Source organism: Crotalus tigris, unplaced genomic scaffold (genome assembly GCF_016545835.1).
Source record: "Crotalus tigris isolate CLP2741 ecotype Arizona unplaced genomic scaffold, ASM1654583v1 scf7180000024303.721469, whole genome shotgun sequence".
Taxonomy (NCBI): Eukaryota; Metazoa; Chordata; class Lepidosauria; order Squamata; family Viperidae; genus Crotalus; species Crotalus tigris.
Genome location: NW_024100475.1, coordinates 669,443 through 685,429, shown reverse-complemented (window position 1 = coordinate 685,429; position 15,987 = coordinate 669,443). Strand labels below are relative to the sequence as shown.

The window sequence follows — 15,987 nt, the reverse complement described above, 5'->3', positions numbered from 1 at the left end:
TACCCAAAAGAAAAAAGAAAAAAAGGGGAGGAAAAAAGACAAAAGCCCTCTTAAAAGAAAAAAAGAAGATTCTTGCAATTTATATAAATACAAAATCTGTTACATTGTTCCAAATAGAAGTTCCGGTCCGTTCACTCGAAGAATCAACATCTCAGCGACATTTTTCACCACTCTTAATTGAAGAAAGGAGAAGATAAATTCTTTTCTAGAGTTAAAGTCTCGAAATAATCCCCATTTTAATCTCTCCTGGTTAGCTCTGTCTGCTTTAAATTTTACTCACAAATTCATTTTAAGCGCAGATGTGGAAGCAGCGTCTAGCTTTGCCCTGGAGAAAATCAGGGCAAAGGCATCCTGGAATGTGGAGAACACCTCAGACTCTGTGGGAGCTCTCACCCTCCGACCACCAAAAAAAAAACTTTGGGGTCTCGGGGAGCTCTACCACTATCTGAGGAAAGCTCACCTCCTCCCCTTCGCCCAGGGAGAGAGGTTCCAAGCCGCAACACAGCTGTTGCTCACTGTCTCAGCTGGCTTTGACACATCCCAGGGCGGACGGCTGAAAAAAGCCGCCATCGGCGCGGCCGTCACCACCGGATGCATTCTTAATGTAAGGACCCACTTTAATCCAACATCTTAAGAAAGCAGAACTCTTGGAAACAATTTCTTTCAACAGGAACTTTTATTAAGAGTAGTTGATAGCAGGCATAATAGACAGGATCTGAGGGATTCTTTACAGATCGATACTTTAAAGGGTCCTAAGCAAACCCCATCCCACAGTTCATCCGGACAATTCAGACCGGCCAATCCCCAGGTGTTAAGTCCATCATGGGAAAGGGAAAATAACATCAGTCTGGCTCCTAGTACAATGTTCCACAGCTCTTCACACCTCCTTTTGAGACCAGAGAAATAAGCCAGGTTCCAGGTGTTTGTATTTCTTCCCCCCGCTTTCTTAACTGCCAGGTTAGAGAGAAGAAAGTTCAGAAAGATGCATAGTGCAGGAGGCAATTTGTTACAATGTAATGGGCAACAGACCCAGCAGCAATAAACAAAAGGTTACATTGTAGGAAATAGAGGAAGTGAAAGTCATAACCCCGCAGGCGTATCCCCCCCCCACATGGGAGTATGGCAGAATCCAGGGGAAGGGGAGATTTGGTTTTAGATCAGAGGAGATAGATATAAATGAAATATAAATGGATTCTGACACTTAATCTGCCTTATTTCATTAGCCCTTCTGAGAACTTCTGAACATAACAATGACTGGTGGTTGCAACCCAACACTTCCTTTGAAAATAAGTCTACCTTTGCTTCCCCCCAAGGAAGGTTAAATTGGAAATTAAGCTAACATAACCCTTGCCTTCCAGTAAATGGATATTGCAATGATTAGTGATTATTGTCTTGGCAGACATATCCAGGTACTCCCTCTCCATGATAGCCATTTTGTACAGGGTGATATGCCCATAGTTGGAAACAGCCAGGAACATCTGTTCCCACAGTGCATTCTATGAGATGATTTGATGGACTAGTGACTGAAAATGTACAAATAACTGGTTTTTTCCCCTTCATTTTAAAGGCCTACTCAACAATGGAGTGTCCATCAAGCCATTTAACAACTTCACATATATCTGGGTGCTACCACCAGATGTTGGCCCCACAGCCTCAGACCCTCCTTGCCTGACCTGGATGTATTCTTCTGAGGTGGATCCCACAAGAGACACCAATTCTGGCTTAGTGGGACCCTTACTCATCTGTAGGCCTGGCACGCTCAATGAGAGAAATAAGCAGGTACTTTGTCTTGTTTGATCGTGCCTATCTCAAGTGGAGAAATCATGCAACCTGTGAGGGAAGAGTTGTAAATGAAAGGCAGAGCATCTGTTTTGGATGCAAGAGTCCCAGTTCAGCACTGGCATGCATTGTCAGGGCTGGGGAGGCCTCAGGGCCGGATTTGCTTTCGGGGCAGACCCATCTTCCCCAGCTACATCTGTTCGGCAGATGTGTTGAATCCCAACTTATATCTACAAATATTATTAGCCAGTAGCTAAAAAAGCATGCTGTAAACCAACCTGACTATTTGTGGATAATAACTGAATAATATTTTTTCTGCCTTCTTTCTAGTTGCTGTAAAAACTTCCTCCTAGTGCAAAAACGACGGCTTTGCTTTATAAATTTAGATCTATCCGCTGGTGCATAATAAAAATTGTTGATATGCACACACATGTGCAATAAATTAATATTCTAAGTTATTTAAGTGGTGGGGTCTTAGCTCAGTTTAATAACAAGATAGAATTATTAATTCTGCCATCGGAGAGTTTTATAATTAAATAATTAAATGTCGGTATCCAGAGGGAAGTTAACTAAAGGCAGTCCTCAATGACCATAATTAAGCCCAGAATTAGGTCTATGAGTCATGGCAGTTATTAAGCAGGTCACTTTTTTTGCTGTGGTCTTTAAGTGAACACAGCAGTTATTAAATGAATCCATTTTATCCAATGGGCATTTTTTTGCCAGAAACCAGAAGTAAATACAAGAAATGCAAAAAAATTCTGAAAATTGCTATCACATGATCCTGAAACATAGTAAATAACCATAGATGTAAGCCAGTTGCCCAAAATGTGATCATTTATTTATTTATTTATTTTTAAAATTTATAACTCGCCCCACTCCCGGAGGACTCTGGGCGGCTAACAATAAAAAACACATAAAACATAACAAAATAAACAGTACAAGAACATCCAGGGGTCAGATTTTATAAACCCCAGGCCTGCCGGAAAAGCCAGGTCTTAAGCAGCTTATGGAAAACCAACAGGGTGGGAGCGGTCCTAATTTGCGGGGGGAGCTGGTTCCAAAACGTGGGCGCCATCACAGAGAAAGCCCTCCTCCGCAGCCCCGCCAAATGGCACTGCTTGGCCGACGGGACCTGAAGGAGGCCCAGCCTGTGGGATCTAACCGGACGTAGGGAACTATGAGGTAGTTGACCATGGAGGGGTTGGTGGCCGACAAAACTGGAACCCGATTATGAGGACCTTTTGAGGAGTGGGTCATTGACTGGTCTTTAAGTGAGGAGTGCCTATAGGTGCCATTGCTCCATGTTGCCCTGTTAGTGGCTTTTCAGAGGCTTCCCTGGGGCCACTGTTAGGTGAAGGAGGTCAGAGGTCTGAGCCAATTTTGAGACGCCACAATATACTAAACCAACACAGAATTGCTGTATTTACCACAGGTGATAGGCCAAAGCAACACACACACACACACACACACACACACATGGCTTACAGCATGTATTAAAACAGTAGCTGCAGTCCCACCCTTTATACCAACATCCCCATTTTAGCTTTGTGACACAATTTTATATTTTATATAAATTTTATAGTCCTGATTTCTTCCACTTTTTTGTGTGTGGATTAGCTGATGATTAGTCAATTGTTGTCCCAACCAGGCTTGCTGGGCCCAATATGCAAAACCGATAACACAGGCCAGAGTAGATATTAGGAGCTTTATTTGAGCCAATGAAGAGGGGCAGGAAAAATGTCCCAAAGCTTGCACCCCACTGCTTTTTTATACAGTTCTTACAAAGCACAGTTGCATATAATAATAATAATAATAACAACAACAACAACAACAACAACAACCTGGTAATAACCTGGTAATAACCTGGTAAGCTGTTGCAAGAAGATTGCACAGACTGACTACAAGCAGCGGCATGACAAAGTAGCAACAATGGTGCATTGGAAGATCTGCAAAAAATATCATTTGCCTGTAAGCAAAAACTGGTCGGATCACAAAATAGAGAAAGTCATAGAAAATGATAAAATTAAACTGCTCTGGGACTTCAGAATTCAAACAGACAAGCACCTGCAACATAACACCCCAGACTTAACAATTGTCGATAAGAAAGACAAAAAAGTCTGGATAGTGGACGTAGCAGTGCCTGGAGACAGCAGAATAGACGAGAAAGAACTGGAGAAGATAACAAAATACAAAAACCTACAAATAGAAATAGAAAGACTGTGACAAAAGCAAGCAAGGGTAGTACCAATAGTCATAGGCTCCTTGGGTGCAATCCCAAAACAACTGGAGCACCACTTGAACACCATTGGCATTGACAAATTCGCTGTTAGTCAATTACAAAAGGCAGCCTTATTAGGAACTGCTTCCATCCTGCGACAATATCTGTAATACCATCAAACTTCCACATCTGCCTATCCCAGGTCCTGGGTAAGGACTCGATAGGTAGACAAAATGCCAAATCCAGTCTGAACATCCGGCTGACTGCAATGATCAATAATAATAATAATAGTTGGAAGGACTTTGGAGGTCATCTAATACCATTTCAGACAGGTTCTTTAAGAAAACAAAATTAAATGAAAACACAATAATAAATTATTAAGTATTTTACTGCTTTTCTGTTCTCACCATAGAATTTAATAATTTAATAGGACTCTGTTACACAGCATGTCCCGTGGAAATTGTCCTGCTGTTTTAATAGTTTCTCACTTTTTATTCCTACATGTTTTGCTGCCTCTCACCTCTTCATAACTCTAAGCTACAAAAGAAATTACTGTCTTCTCTCCTTCCCTCCCTCTGCTGAGCTAGCTGAAATAGCAAAGTAGACTATCTCCTTGGTTATCCAATCAGATTCTAAGTATTCCAAAACCTGATATCCTCTGTGTTGTTTCCTAGAAAGGCATTGATAAAGAGTTTTACCTTTTGTTTGGTGTGTTTAATGAAAACCTAAGCTGGTATCTGAACACAAATCGGAAGTATCTGAAATACACATGGGGAAAAGAAGAACTATTTGAGGATCACGTCTTCAAAGAGTCCAATAGAATGCATGGTATGTCGATGTGCCCAATTTGGGGATGAAAGCAAAGGATCAGGCAGTCAGGGTAGGAGGTTGGAGGTCTTATGGCAGCTCAATTTCTTACCACAGCTCAAGGTTGTGAGATCTCAGGAAACACAACAATGTCACTTCAGAAGCCAAAGTTTGGTCTAGTAGTGAAGGCACCAGGCTAGAAACCAGGAGACGGTGAGTTCTAGTCTGCCTTGGTTGACTTTGGCCCAGTCACTGTCTCTCAGCCCAGCCCATCTCACAGAGTTGTTATTGGGCGAAAAATAGGAGGAGGGAGTATTACCGTAAATGCCGGCGTACAAGGCGACCCGGCGTATAAGACGACCCCCGTCTTTATAGCCGGGCCCATTCCTAGAACATCGTCTTATACGCCGGAAACTACCAGTATTTCCGGCGTATAAGACGACCCCCGTCTTTGGCGCTGATTTCAGCACTCGCTGAAGTCGCCTTATACGCCGGCATTTACGGTATATATGTTTACCATCTTGAGTTATTTATAAAAATAATAAACTTCCGTATAGATAAATCCAAGAATCAGAACTGAGTGTAGTCTTGTACCAGTCCAGAGATCAGTAAGGGAATTGGAGGCAGCACTCACTGAGAAAGAATTGCCTGAAGTTATCCTTTAGTTTATAGCAGGACTAGGGCATGGCTGTTCTCCTGAGTCTTGCCTCTTCCTTTGAGGAGCCACATTTCATATCTTTGATCTACTTGCTGGGTACAAAAAGACAAGAATGGAATTATCAAGCCCAATTCTCTTCCAGTTCAGAGTCTGACTCATCAAACAGGCTCATAACTCTCAGGTATTAATCATGGCAACTCAAATTTGTAGAGGGGGATGCAAATACTTGAACAAATCAACGATGAATGGTTGCTTGTGTAGGTTGACCTCATCCTTTTCCTTGAGGAAATGTTTCAGCACATCCTTCAAAGAAAAGTTTGAAAGCAACAGCTCTCTCCATTATTGCTTTTACAATGACAATCTGCAAATTAAAAACAAACAAACAATTCATAGAGCTCGTAGTCAACAGTAGACTTCCTCTCCTCTTTTTGTTACACTTGACCTGATTTCTATTCTTGCTAGCCAGCATCATTAATGCCCATCCTATCTGAAAATTATAGGAATTAAAATCCAGCATATGGAGATCCCAATATTTAGGAATCTTGTTTTTTCTGCTTTCCAGTTTCTCAATTAATGCTTAAGTTTTCATCTTACAGCAGTGAAATCCAGACCTATATTACTTTTCATTGCTTGAATGGATTTCTGTTGAACAAAGATGTACCAAGGGGGCGTTCTGCTTTGATTTAGGAGTCTTAGATCCCTTCAGATGTTCTCCAGTTCTGTGTTCCAGGCCAGCAACAGCCTCAACACTGTGGCTACCGCCTGGACAATCATTTTATCCTGAGCGGCTGATCTCCTGTTTTTGGCTTGTCAGCAGTTGCCATTTTTAAATATCTTGGTGTTGATCCAGCAATGGCCCATAAAGGTAGTGAAGTATCTTCACTGGCATTTGTCCATCTTCTCTAGAACCTCATTGCTCCATCTCCCAGTGGGCATCATTTCAGTTTCTGCCCAGACTGGGCAAAGCATACCACCCCATGCTCACAGCCTCTTCCTTATTTTTTTAACATCTTTAAGTTGCCATGTAGAGGTTTTGCTGTTTTGCTTCTGGGAAGCTGAACGATTTATTCTTCCTTGCTTCTAGCAAGTTACCGTGGACTTAGAGAGGATGTAGGAAGAACTACTGCTTTGATTATTGCAGCATCAGAGCAATAAAGGGAAAAAAGAAAACAGAAAGATCTGCATCAGTATCAAATGGTGTGGTGGGGGAGGGAAGGTTGTGGAGCCATCCATGGGCAAACATCTGCAAAGCAAAACAAAGAGGCAGGGACTGGTAAGCAGGAAGGAGGGAAGCAGGCATACAGCCCCACAGCTGTTTGCTTTCTATTTCCCCCACCATCCTGCCAGAACCGATGAAGCTTCTTGGATGAGAAGCGAAATGTCTTCTTTTTCTTCCCAAGGAAAAAACAGCCCAGTTACCATTTGAAAAAAACACCTTTGAGACAACCCTTGTGAGGGCCACAGCTCAGGCATTTGGCAATTGTCTCCCCTCCCACTTTTTCACAGTTTTTGATTTTTTGGATTTTGAATCCTGCTTTCTACTCAGTTTGAGAATTCCCAAATTGTCATTGGATAAAATCTCCCCTGAAAACGGAGCTCACTGATGATTTCTCCCTATTTCCTTTTGCATTGAAGCCATCAATGGATTCCTCTTTGGAAATTTGCCTCTTCTGGATACGTGCAAGGGAGAGACCATTTCTTGGCACTTGCTCGGCCTCGGCAGTGAAACTGACATTCATGGGGTTGTTTTCCAAGGAAATACCATCTTGATGAATGGGATGAGGCGAGATACAACCAGTCTTTTCCCTCACACCTTCGCCACAGCCCTCATGCAGCCTGATAACCAAGGTAAAGGCCTACCCCTCACTTCCCTCTCTCAGGACCGAGAAACTTGGCCCTTCACATTGTGTTGAAGCACAGCTCCCCATATTTGGGGAGACGGGCTGGGCTTTCCAGAGGCTCTAGATCTTGCCAGATCTGATCTCAGCTCCTTTTCGTACTGAGTTTAAGATGAAGGGAAACAGCTTAACACCTGTAGAGCAATGTGGTCAATTGAGAAACACATGGATAGTATTTTATTTACTTATTGAGAGACAGTGTACCTGTCTGTTTAGGAACTCAAGGAAACATACAAGGGGGAGGAGGAGGTTGGTGTTGTTGGTTGGACTGATCAAATGCCCATGTCTACCAAGTGAGCTTTGGGGGAAGACTTTTACTGAAGTTTTTGGAGTCATGATCCAACAGCTTAACTACTACCCTGTATTTGCTCTCAATAAATTCAGAACAAGCAAACCCTTCTTGAGAGCTTTCCAAGCATGGCAACAACTGGTATCTGAGAAGTTATCAAAATGCTTCTGCCCCCGTCCCCAATCCCTGGAAAAGTTTAAGCAATTTTTTCTATTTCTTTAAGTGGAAGATGCATACATGTAGTGTTTAAAAAACATTGGCCTGTTGCCACACCTAAATGAATTTAGATCTGTCTTTCCCACATCTGGTACAGAAACTTCAGGGTTACTTTGCTCCCATCCTGATTCTGGACGTCTTCTCATAGTTTTGTTTGCCTCCTCCTAGGCACTTTTGGTGTTTACTGTCAGACAAGCAACCACTATCAGAACGGAATGAGAGGCAGTTACTCTGTTCGGCAGTGTGGGGAAAAGGCATATTTTCCAGACCAACAATATGGGACAGTGAGAACCTTTTACATCATGGCTGAGGAGGTGGAGTGGGACTATGCTCCAGACCGCAGCTGGGAATTTGAAAGGCACAACAACTCTGGAGAGGAAAGGTATCAGTGCTGCTTCTGAAATAGCTGCTTCTGGTGACTTGTTTCCAGGAAATGGGATGCAATCAATCATGCTTTTCCTATCCTTCTTGCAAAAATATGTTTTGGGGGAATTCTCTTGAAATATGTTTAAATCAATTAGACTTATAGGCCAGACTGTAGGTCAGAGGTAGGTCAATTGGGAATGATCCTGAGGAAGGTAAGGAAGCTGGTTAGTGAGACGAGAAGAAGCCCTAGAAAATTAGCCTGGAGAAGAACCAATGAGGAGCTGAAGGACTTTCCTCAAAAGAAGGCGAAGGGCTGTTTCTGTTGTCTCAGGCTGGTAGATCCTCAGTTACTGGAGGATCAATTTTTGCCTGAATATTAGCAAAAGCTTATTGACAGTTCATTTGACAGAGAAGTGAGCAATTATCTAGTGGCTCTAACAGAATAACAGCAAGGGGGGGGACCTTGGAGGTCTTCTAGTCCAACCCCCTGCTCAAGCAGGAGACCCTGTATCATTTCAGACAAATAGCTGTCCGATTGCTTCATAAAAACCTCCAGTGATGAGTACCCACAATTTCTGGAGGCAAGTCATTCCACTGGTTAATTCTTCTCATTCTCGGGAAATTTCTTACTTCTAGGTTGGGTCACTCTTTGATGAGTTTCCATCTGTTACTTTCTTGTCTTGTCCTGTCATGCTCTGGAAAATAGGTTGACCTCCTCTTCTTTGTGGCAGCCCCTCAGATATTGGAACACTGCTATCATGGCACTTCCTAGTCCTTCTCTTCGTTAGACTAGTCATACCCAATTCCAGCAACGGTTCTTCATATGTTTTAGCCTCCAATCCCGTAATCATCTATGCTGCTCTTCTCTGCACTCTTTCTTTTTCTTTTTTTTTAGAAATTTTTTATTGGTTTTCTAGTTTTACATTTGAATATTTGAAAAGCAACGTGGTGGCTGAGTTGTTCAATAATTCAATAACATACAAATATCTTTAGTACAGATCTCAAACTATTACATTAAAAGTTTCCTCTCTTTTCCCCTTAGTATTTACTGTCTCATCTTTGTTGTTGTTGTTAATTGCGAAGTCGTGTCCGACCCATCGCGACCCCATGGACAACGTTCCTCCAGGTCTTCCTGTCCTCCACCATCTCATCTTTAAGTTAATATAATTCTTATTATATCGATTAAATCAAAAATAACTTTCTTACATTTATCAATAATTTTTAATTTATACATATCCTAGTTGTATTAATATTCAGTCTTTTTAGACAATCAATGTCCTGACTAATTTTTCCCAATTTTTAGATTTCCCATTAATATTTGTATGTAATAGTTGATATTTATAATTTCCAAGTTTTAAATAACCCCAATTCCCTTTATCTCAATTCATCATATGATCTAAGGTTCAAAATACACATCTTATCTATTTGGGTTCTCATCATCTTACATCAACCAATTAGTTATACAATATAATATTCTTATTTTCTGGTAGTTTCTAGGTATCTTAAATTGGGTAACCAAAATTCCTCCTATTTCAACCTTTAATACTGCCTGTCTTTTTCTCTTAATATCTACTATCTCGTATTTAAGCTAATAATTCTTATTACCGTTACATAAAAACATATTGCATTCATCGATTAATTTTTAGCTTATGTATATCTTAATTATCTTTACATTTAACCTTTATGAACAAATCAATGTTCAAACTTAACTATTAATATTTATACTTCTAAGTTATAAATGGCCACAGTTTTCTTTATCTCACCTCATAACAGTATCCAGTATTCAAAATACACATCTTAGCTATTTGAATATATTCTATTTTAATTCTCATGAGTAAGTCAAAACCCCAATTTTCTTCAGTCTTATTCTGGCTTGCTTTCTTTGCCAAATCCTCTTCCATGTCCGTGCTTTTGAATCGTCAAACAAATCTCCCTGTGTTGTTGTATAGATTATTTGAGATAGATTATTTTTTTAAGAGGACCAACAAATAATCTCTCTATTTTTCCATCTCGACATAGTTGTCCTAGACTGTTTATCTTCTCTTCAATCTGTTCTTCTTCTTGATCCTCAGGTTCCTTCTGATTTATGTAGAAAGTCTTTTCCTTTTTCCATATTGTCAGTCCTTTTTCTGGGTTTTCCATTGATTGTATTTGTCGATCAGTTGAATCTTCTGTCATATCTTTAATTGTTCCACCTTTTCTGCTATATTCTGTATATTTTTTAGTTATAATCAATGTTTGAGTCAGTGGCTCTCAGAATAGTTTTATGAATTACTTTCAACATAGAGAGAATCTGTTCCTGGTCTTCATCCATATTCTCTTAGTAGAGTATTAAGTTAAGGGCTTTACAATCAGAGAATGCAAAAAGAAAGATTTTGTCACTGACTGAGGAACACAGCTGGGCTTCTCTCAGCTAATGTTTCAAGGTTACATAAATCTTACCTATTGTCTGGACTGCTGGCCAAGTCTCTTTTTAGCAATAACAAATTGTAGTGTCAGGTTTAGCCACAAGATGTCGCCCCTGCCATTTAAAGTTTTTTTTTTAATTCCAAAGTTTTTATAACCTTTTTGATTTTGCTTCTTTCTTATAAGTAAAAACCCCAATCTTCAGTAAGCATAGAAAATCTTTTAGTCCACAAACTTTAAAAAATAGAATTCCAATTAGAATCAAGTTATTCTTTCAACATTTTAAACTCCCCTGGATAGTCAGTCGCCACTGTTTCTGGAGGAAGGGGTAAAAATCTCCCTTCCCTCTCCACGGGGGGAAAGTACTTTAGGCAGCTTATGCAGGTAAAGAAAATAATTAGGATTTAAGAGAGATAGATCTCACCCAGTCTCATCCACGCTGCTTTAAAATTGCCTGGTGGTAAGTGTGACTTTGGCTGTCTGCAGCCTAGTGACGAGCCATATTGCTATGGCCAGTCTTTTGTCTGCCAGTTTGGAGGGCTGCTCTGGATCAAGCAGAAGGGCTACTGCCCTCCTGCGATCCAACGGAGATCCCCTCCTTGCTGGTCGCCCCTACAGGGCAACTTTCGACCCTTTCCAGGGTCCCCCAGCGAAGTGAAAGGCGCAGAAGATTGAGTTCGCCTTCCAGATGTCCATGGAAGCCACCTTGGCAAACCAGAAGTCTTCTCTGCACTCTTTCTAAAGTCTCAACGGGGATCAAAACTAGATGCAATATTCCAAGTGTGATTTTACCAAGACTTTATAAATTGGTATTGACATTTCACGTGATCTTGATTCTATTCCACTGTTAATGCAGCCTATGACTGCATTGCTTTTTGGCAGCTGCAATACACTGTTGACTCATATTTAACTGATTGTCCACTAGGACAGAGAATGAGGTGGCTGGATGGAGTCACTTAAGCGTGAGCTTAAATGGACTCCAGAAGATGGTAGAGGACAGGAAGGCCTGGAGGAATGTTTTCCATGTGGTCGCAACTAACAACAACAACCACTAGGATAGGCATCTCCAATCCCTGGGCCGTGGCCTGTTCGGAACCAGGCCGCATGTGTGGTGAGCAAATTCATGCAATTCCACTTGCTCAAGCAACAGGTGCTCACACTTGCACATGAAACTCCATTTGTGTGAGTGGCAGGCATGTATGCCTGCTGTTTATACAAATGGAGCTGCTTGCGCTTGGACTCACACCTGCCACTCACACAGAACCATCCCCTCTCCCCAGCTGCAAAGATTGGGGACTGCTGCACTAGAACTCCAAGATCCCTCTCACACTTACTGCTATTGATGCTACTGCCAGGTACCATCTATTCTGTACTTGCTCATTTGATTTTTCTTGCCTAAATGTGGAACCTTACTTTTTTCATCATTGAATTTCATTTTGTTAGATAGGGCCCAGTGTTCAAGTCTTTCAAGATCCTTCTGTATATTGAGACTATCTTCTGGAATGTTGGCTATTCCTGCCAGCTTGTTGTCGTTTGCAAATTTATTTATTTATTTATGAGACTTATATACCGCTTTAAGTGCAAGCACTCTCTAAGCGGTGTACACCAGTAAGCAATGTATATATATATATTTACATTGCCCCCAACAATCTGGGTCCTCATTTTACCTACCCCGGAAGGATAGAAGGCTGAGTCAACCTTGAGCCGGTGAGGTTTGAACCGCTGACTTGCTGAACACAGTCAGCTAAAGTGGCCTGCAGTACTGCACTCTAACTGCTGCGCCACCTCGGCTCTATAAAAACAGGGTCTTACTAACAATCTATATTTTAAATTTATTTATTTATTTATTTATGAGACTTATATACTGCTTTAAGTGCAAGCACTCTCTAAGCGGTGTACACCAGTAAGCAATGTATATATATATATTTACATTGCCCCCAACAATCTGGGTCCTCATTTTACCTACCCCGGAAGGATGGAAGGCTGAGTCAACCTTGAGCTGGTGAGGTTTGAACCGCTGACTTGCTGAACACAGTCAGTTAAAGTGGCCTGCAGTACTGCACTCTAACTGCTGCGCCACCTCGGCTTGATGAATTCCTTTTCTATGCTCTCATCTAAATCATTGATGAAGTTATTATAGAGCACTGGGCCTAAGACAGAACCTTGGGGTACCCCACTGCATACTTCCTTCCATGTAGATGCAGTTCCATTAAGGACTACAGGATGAGTGCAGTTGATCATTCAGTTACAAATGTTAGTGATGCTCTCTTACTCGCATCCCAAAAGTGCTTTTTCATGAGGCAACTGGACTTTCTTGTTTTTCTTTGAAAACATTTCGCTTCTCATCTAAATAGAGCTGAAGAAGCTTCTTGGATGAGAAACGAAACATCTTCAAAAAAAAACAAGGAAGTCCAGTTGCCTCGTGAAAAAGCACCTTTGGGATAACTATGACCTGGATGACTGAGAATCTCCATAGACATGTCTAACTCACATTTTTCTATCTTATTAAGTAGTAGGTTGTGGCCTACTTTATCAAATCCCTTACTGAAGTCCAAGTAAATTGTATCCATAGCATTTCACTGGTCCACTAATTTTGTTACTTTGTCAAAGAATGCAGAAGATACTTATTTGCAGTGAAGGCTTTGTGGGCTAGCAGAGGTTCTCAGGTGGAACCAGTTTCCTTTGCTAGGATGGTCAGCTAATAGGAAGGGGGAATGGACCCCCACTCTCTTCCCATGGCCAACAAACTGTGGCATGGACAGCTCAGGCTCAGCAGAATCTGTCGTGAGGGCCGCTCCCTTATTTGAACTTTCTAAAACAGAAATTTCTGCAGCATTTATTTAGTTTTGCTTCTCTAACCTCCACTCAGCACACTCTTGAGTATTGCTCCTTTTTACACTTTGCATCTTAACCTGTGGAAGCTGGATGGTGCATAAGTGGGACTGCAGGCCTGATCATTGCCTCCTCTCAGACAAAGGCCTGATTGCAGTTTGAGTTCTTGCCACTCCTCCAACTTCCCAGGCCCTGCAGAAGCTTCTTCCTCCTTCAACTTCTGCTGGGGTTTCAGTTCAGCTCCTGAGGCTAGTGCACAGGAATCTAGAAGGGAAACGGGCTACAGGTCGTATTGGGAGGAGGCTCCCCTTTATTCCTCCTGCTAGGAAGAGAAGCTGGCTGTCAGTCCTCCGTTCTGTTTCGCGCGTTGGTAGGCATTGAATGAGGCAGAGTAACAACAGGTACTTCTTTATTTGTAGCTAAACAGAACTCTCAAAATGGCTCCGCCCCTTTTTATACATTCACTCTTGGGCATTCTCAGCCAATGAATGCAACGTATTTTCCCGCTCAAACACATGCTCAGTAACTCAGAGACAGCCTGTCTTGCTCAGGTCTCAGTGCAGCTTCCTGCACCTGCTCCGTCAATCAAAGCCCAGGACATAACAGCCTCAGTATCCTTCCTGCAGCAGGAAACACTTGACCCAGCAGAGGTTTCCACAGGGAAGGGGTCAAAAACAACAAGATGGTAGCTGCAACCCTGTAATCAAAGCCCTGACACTTTATATGAGCACTGTGACAATGTAAAAAAGAGTGGGGCTTTGATTGTCTAGCTATGGCCACTTGCTTGACTTTCTTGACCCCCCCCCCCAGATATCCGTGTTACCCTCAGAGCCACGTGTGGCCAAATTCTAAACATATTCCAGGGAAAAGCCTCCATGGAGTAACTGTCTTGGGAGTACGGCAAGACACAAAACAGAACAAATCAAAAGTCACTTGTCTGAGATGATTAGCTATAGAAACTGAATAAATAAATAAACTGAGGGGGAAATCAAAAACTTCCTTTAAAAGTATTTGATGTCTTGATATTGCTATATAAGAATTATTGCATTCAAAATATTAGATCCAGAGGCAGAACCTGAAGTTCCTTGGCCACATCAGGACTCAAAAATCTTAGATAAAGTTTGCAGAAATATTTTTAAACATTTTACATCTATGTGATTCCCCTACTGGCTTTCCTGTCAGCCTGCTTCAGATCAGTTAAAGCCAGATTTCCTTGAGTTAAATCTTTCCAAAGCAATGAATGAGAGTCTAACACACACCATTGTAAGTTGTTCATTTGTGCTAACCATGCATCTTTCATGCAAAAAGGAATTTTGAAATTCACAGATATGGTGACATATTTCTCAACCATGAGAATGGACGACTGGGCTCCCAGTACAAGAAGGCCGTTTATAGGGAATACACAGATGGAACATTCAAGACCCCGAAGAACAGAACAGATGCTGAGCAACACCTGGGGATATTAGGTAACCCACTGAAACTTTTGAGTGTGATTTTCATTCCAGCTAGTAGAAGCTTAAACTCTTTCTGTGCATTGTTTTCAAGAGGGCGTCTTTTTTATCCACTCCTGTTAAGCTTTGCAGCTTCTCAACCAAGAGATTTCCATTCTAGAAATGAGGATTCTCTTTGAAATACAGATAGAATGAACAATGATTTCTCCAGGATGGAATAAGGACTCCTGCTTTGGGCAACTATATGTGGCTTTCAGGGAGACAGAAATAACTGGGGGAGAGGGGAGGTCAAGATAGTCCTTGGCCTACAACCATTCAGCAGTCATTAAAAGTTACAATGGCATGAAACAAATTGTAGTCATAACAACACTTTGGAGTTCCCAGGAGCCCTGCAGTCAAATGATTGCGATCTGGGCACCAGCACCCATTTGCTCTTATGACTGTCTGCAGGGCCCCACAATCACATGATTGCTACTTGCAATCTTCCCTGCTGACTTCCCCAGGAAGTGAAAGGGGAAGCTGACACTGAAGGTCTGAAGTCACTGACTTAAGTCTCTCCCACCCACACCACCACTACCCTCTTTCTGCGCTTGTGCCATACCTGCCACTTGGCCACCCTTGGGTGCCCTTCCTGGCTTGGACAGTCTTTGGGACAGAGGTTCTGATCCCAGTTGCTATTGTAAGACAAGGACCACTGGTAAAGGGTTCACACCATTTGCACTGAGAAAGCACTTCAAGTTGTTTCAAAGCTTCTCTCTGCTTCCCCCCTCCTTTCCAAAACCCAAAGAGCTTCTGCATTGACTTCATGCTTGAAGGAAAGTTGAGCAAATTGGAGTTGGTAGAGAAGTTCCCATGACACAATGTTTGATAGCACATTGGATCCTTTGGAGACGTCCCTCCAAGCTTTGGGGAAGTGTGATGGACTTTCTGGCTTCTCTGGCTCAGCTCATCAAAGCTTGGGAAGAACAGGTCAGAGAAAGTCTGGTTAGAATCCTAAGGCTGGAAGGGATCTTGAAGGTCTTATAATCCAACTCTCCGCCCAAGGCAGGATTCCTGATACTATCCTA

The 15,987-nt window shown here is 41.9% G+C and overlaps 1 protein-coding gene across 3 annotated transcripts in view; it reads left to right on the top strand.

The window, feature by feature from the left end:
• LOC120299621 (hephaestin-like) overlaps positions 1 to 15,987 on the top strand; it is a 67,994-nt gene that overhangs the window by 33,002 nt on the left and 19,005 nt on the right. For 2 of the 3 annotated variants that reach the window (XM_039324604.1, XM_039324603.1), the window contains exons 5-9: positions 1,568 to 1,779; positions 4,672 to 4,825; positions 7,098 to 7,310; positions 8,034 to 8,247; positions 14,796 to 14,935. In XM_039324604.1, the coding sequence (XP_039180538.1) occupies positions 1,568 to 1,779; positions 4,672 to 4,825; positions 7,098 to 7,310; positions 8,034 to 8,247; positions 14,796 to 14,935 (933 nt within the window). The remainder of the gene's footprint in view (positions 1 to 1,567; positions 1,780 to 4,671; positions 4,826 to 7,097; positions 7,311 to 8,033; positions 8,248 to 14,795; positions 14,936 to 15,987) is intronic. The other variant, XM_039324605.1, reaches the window with a different exon arrangement.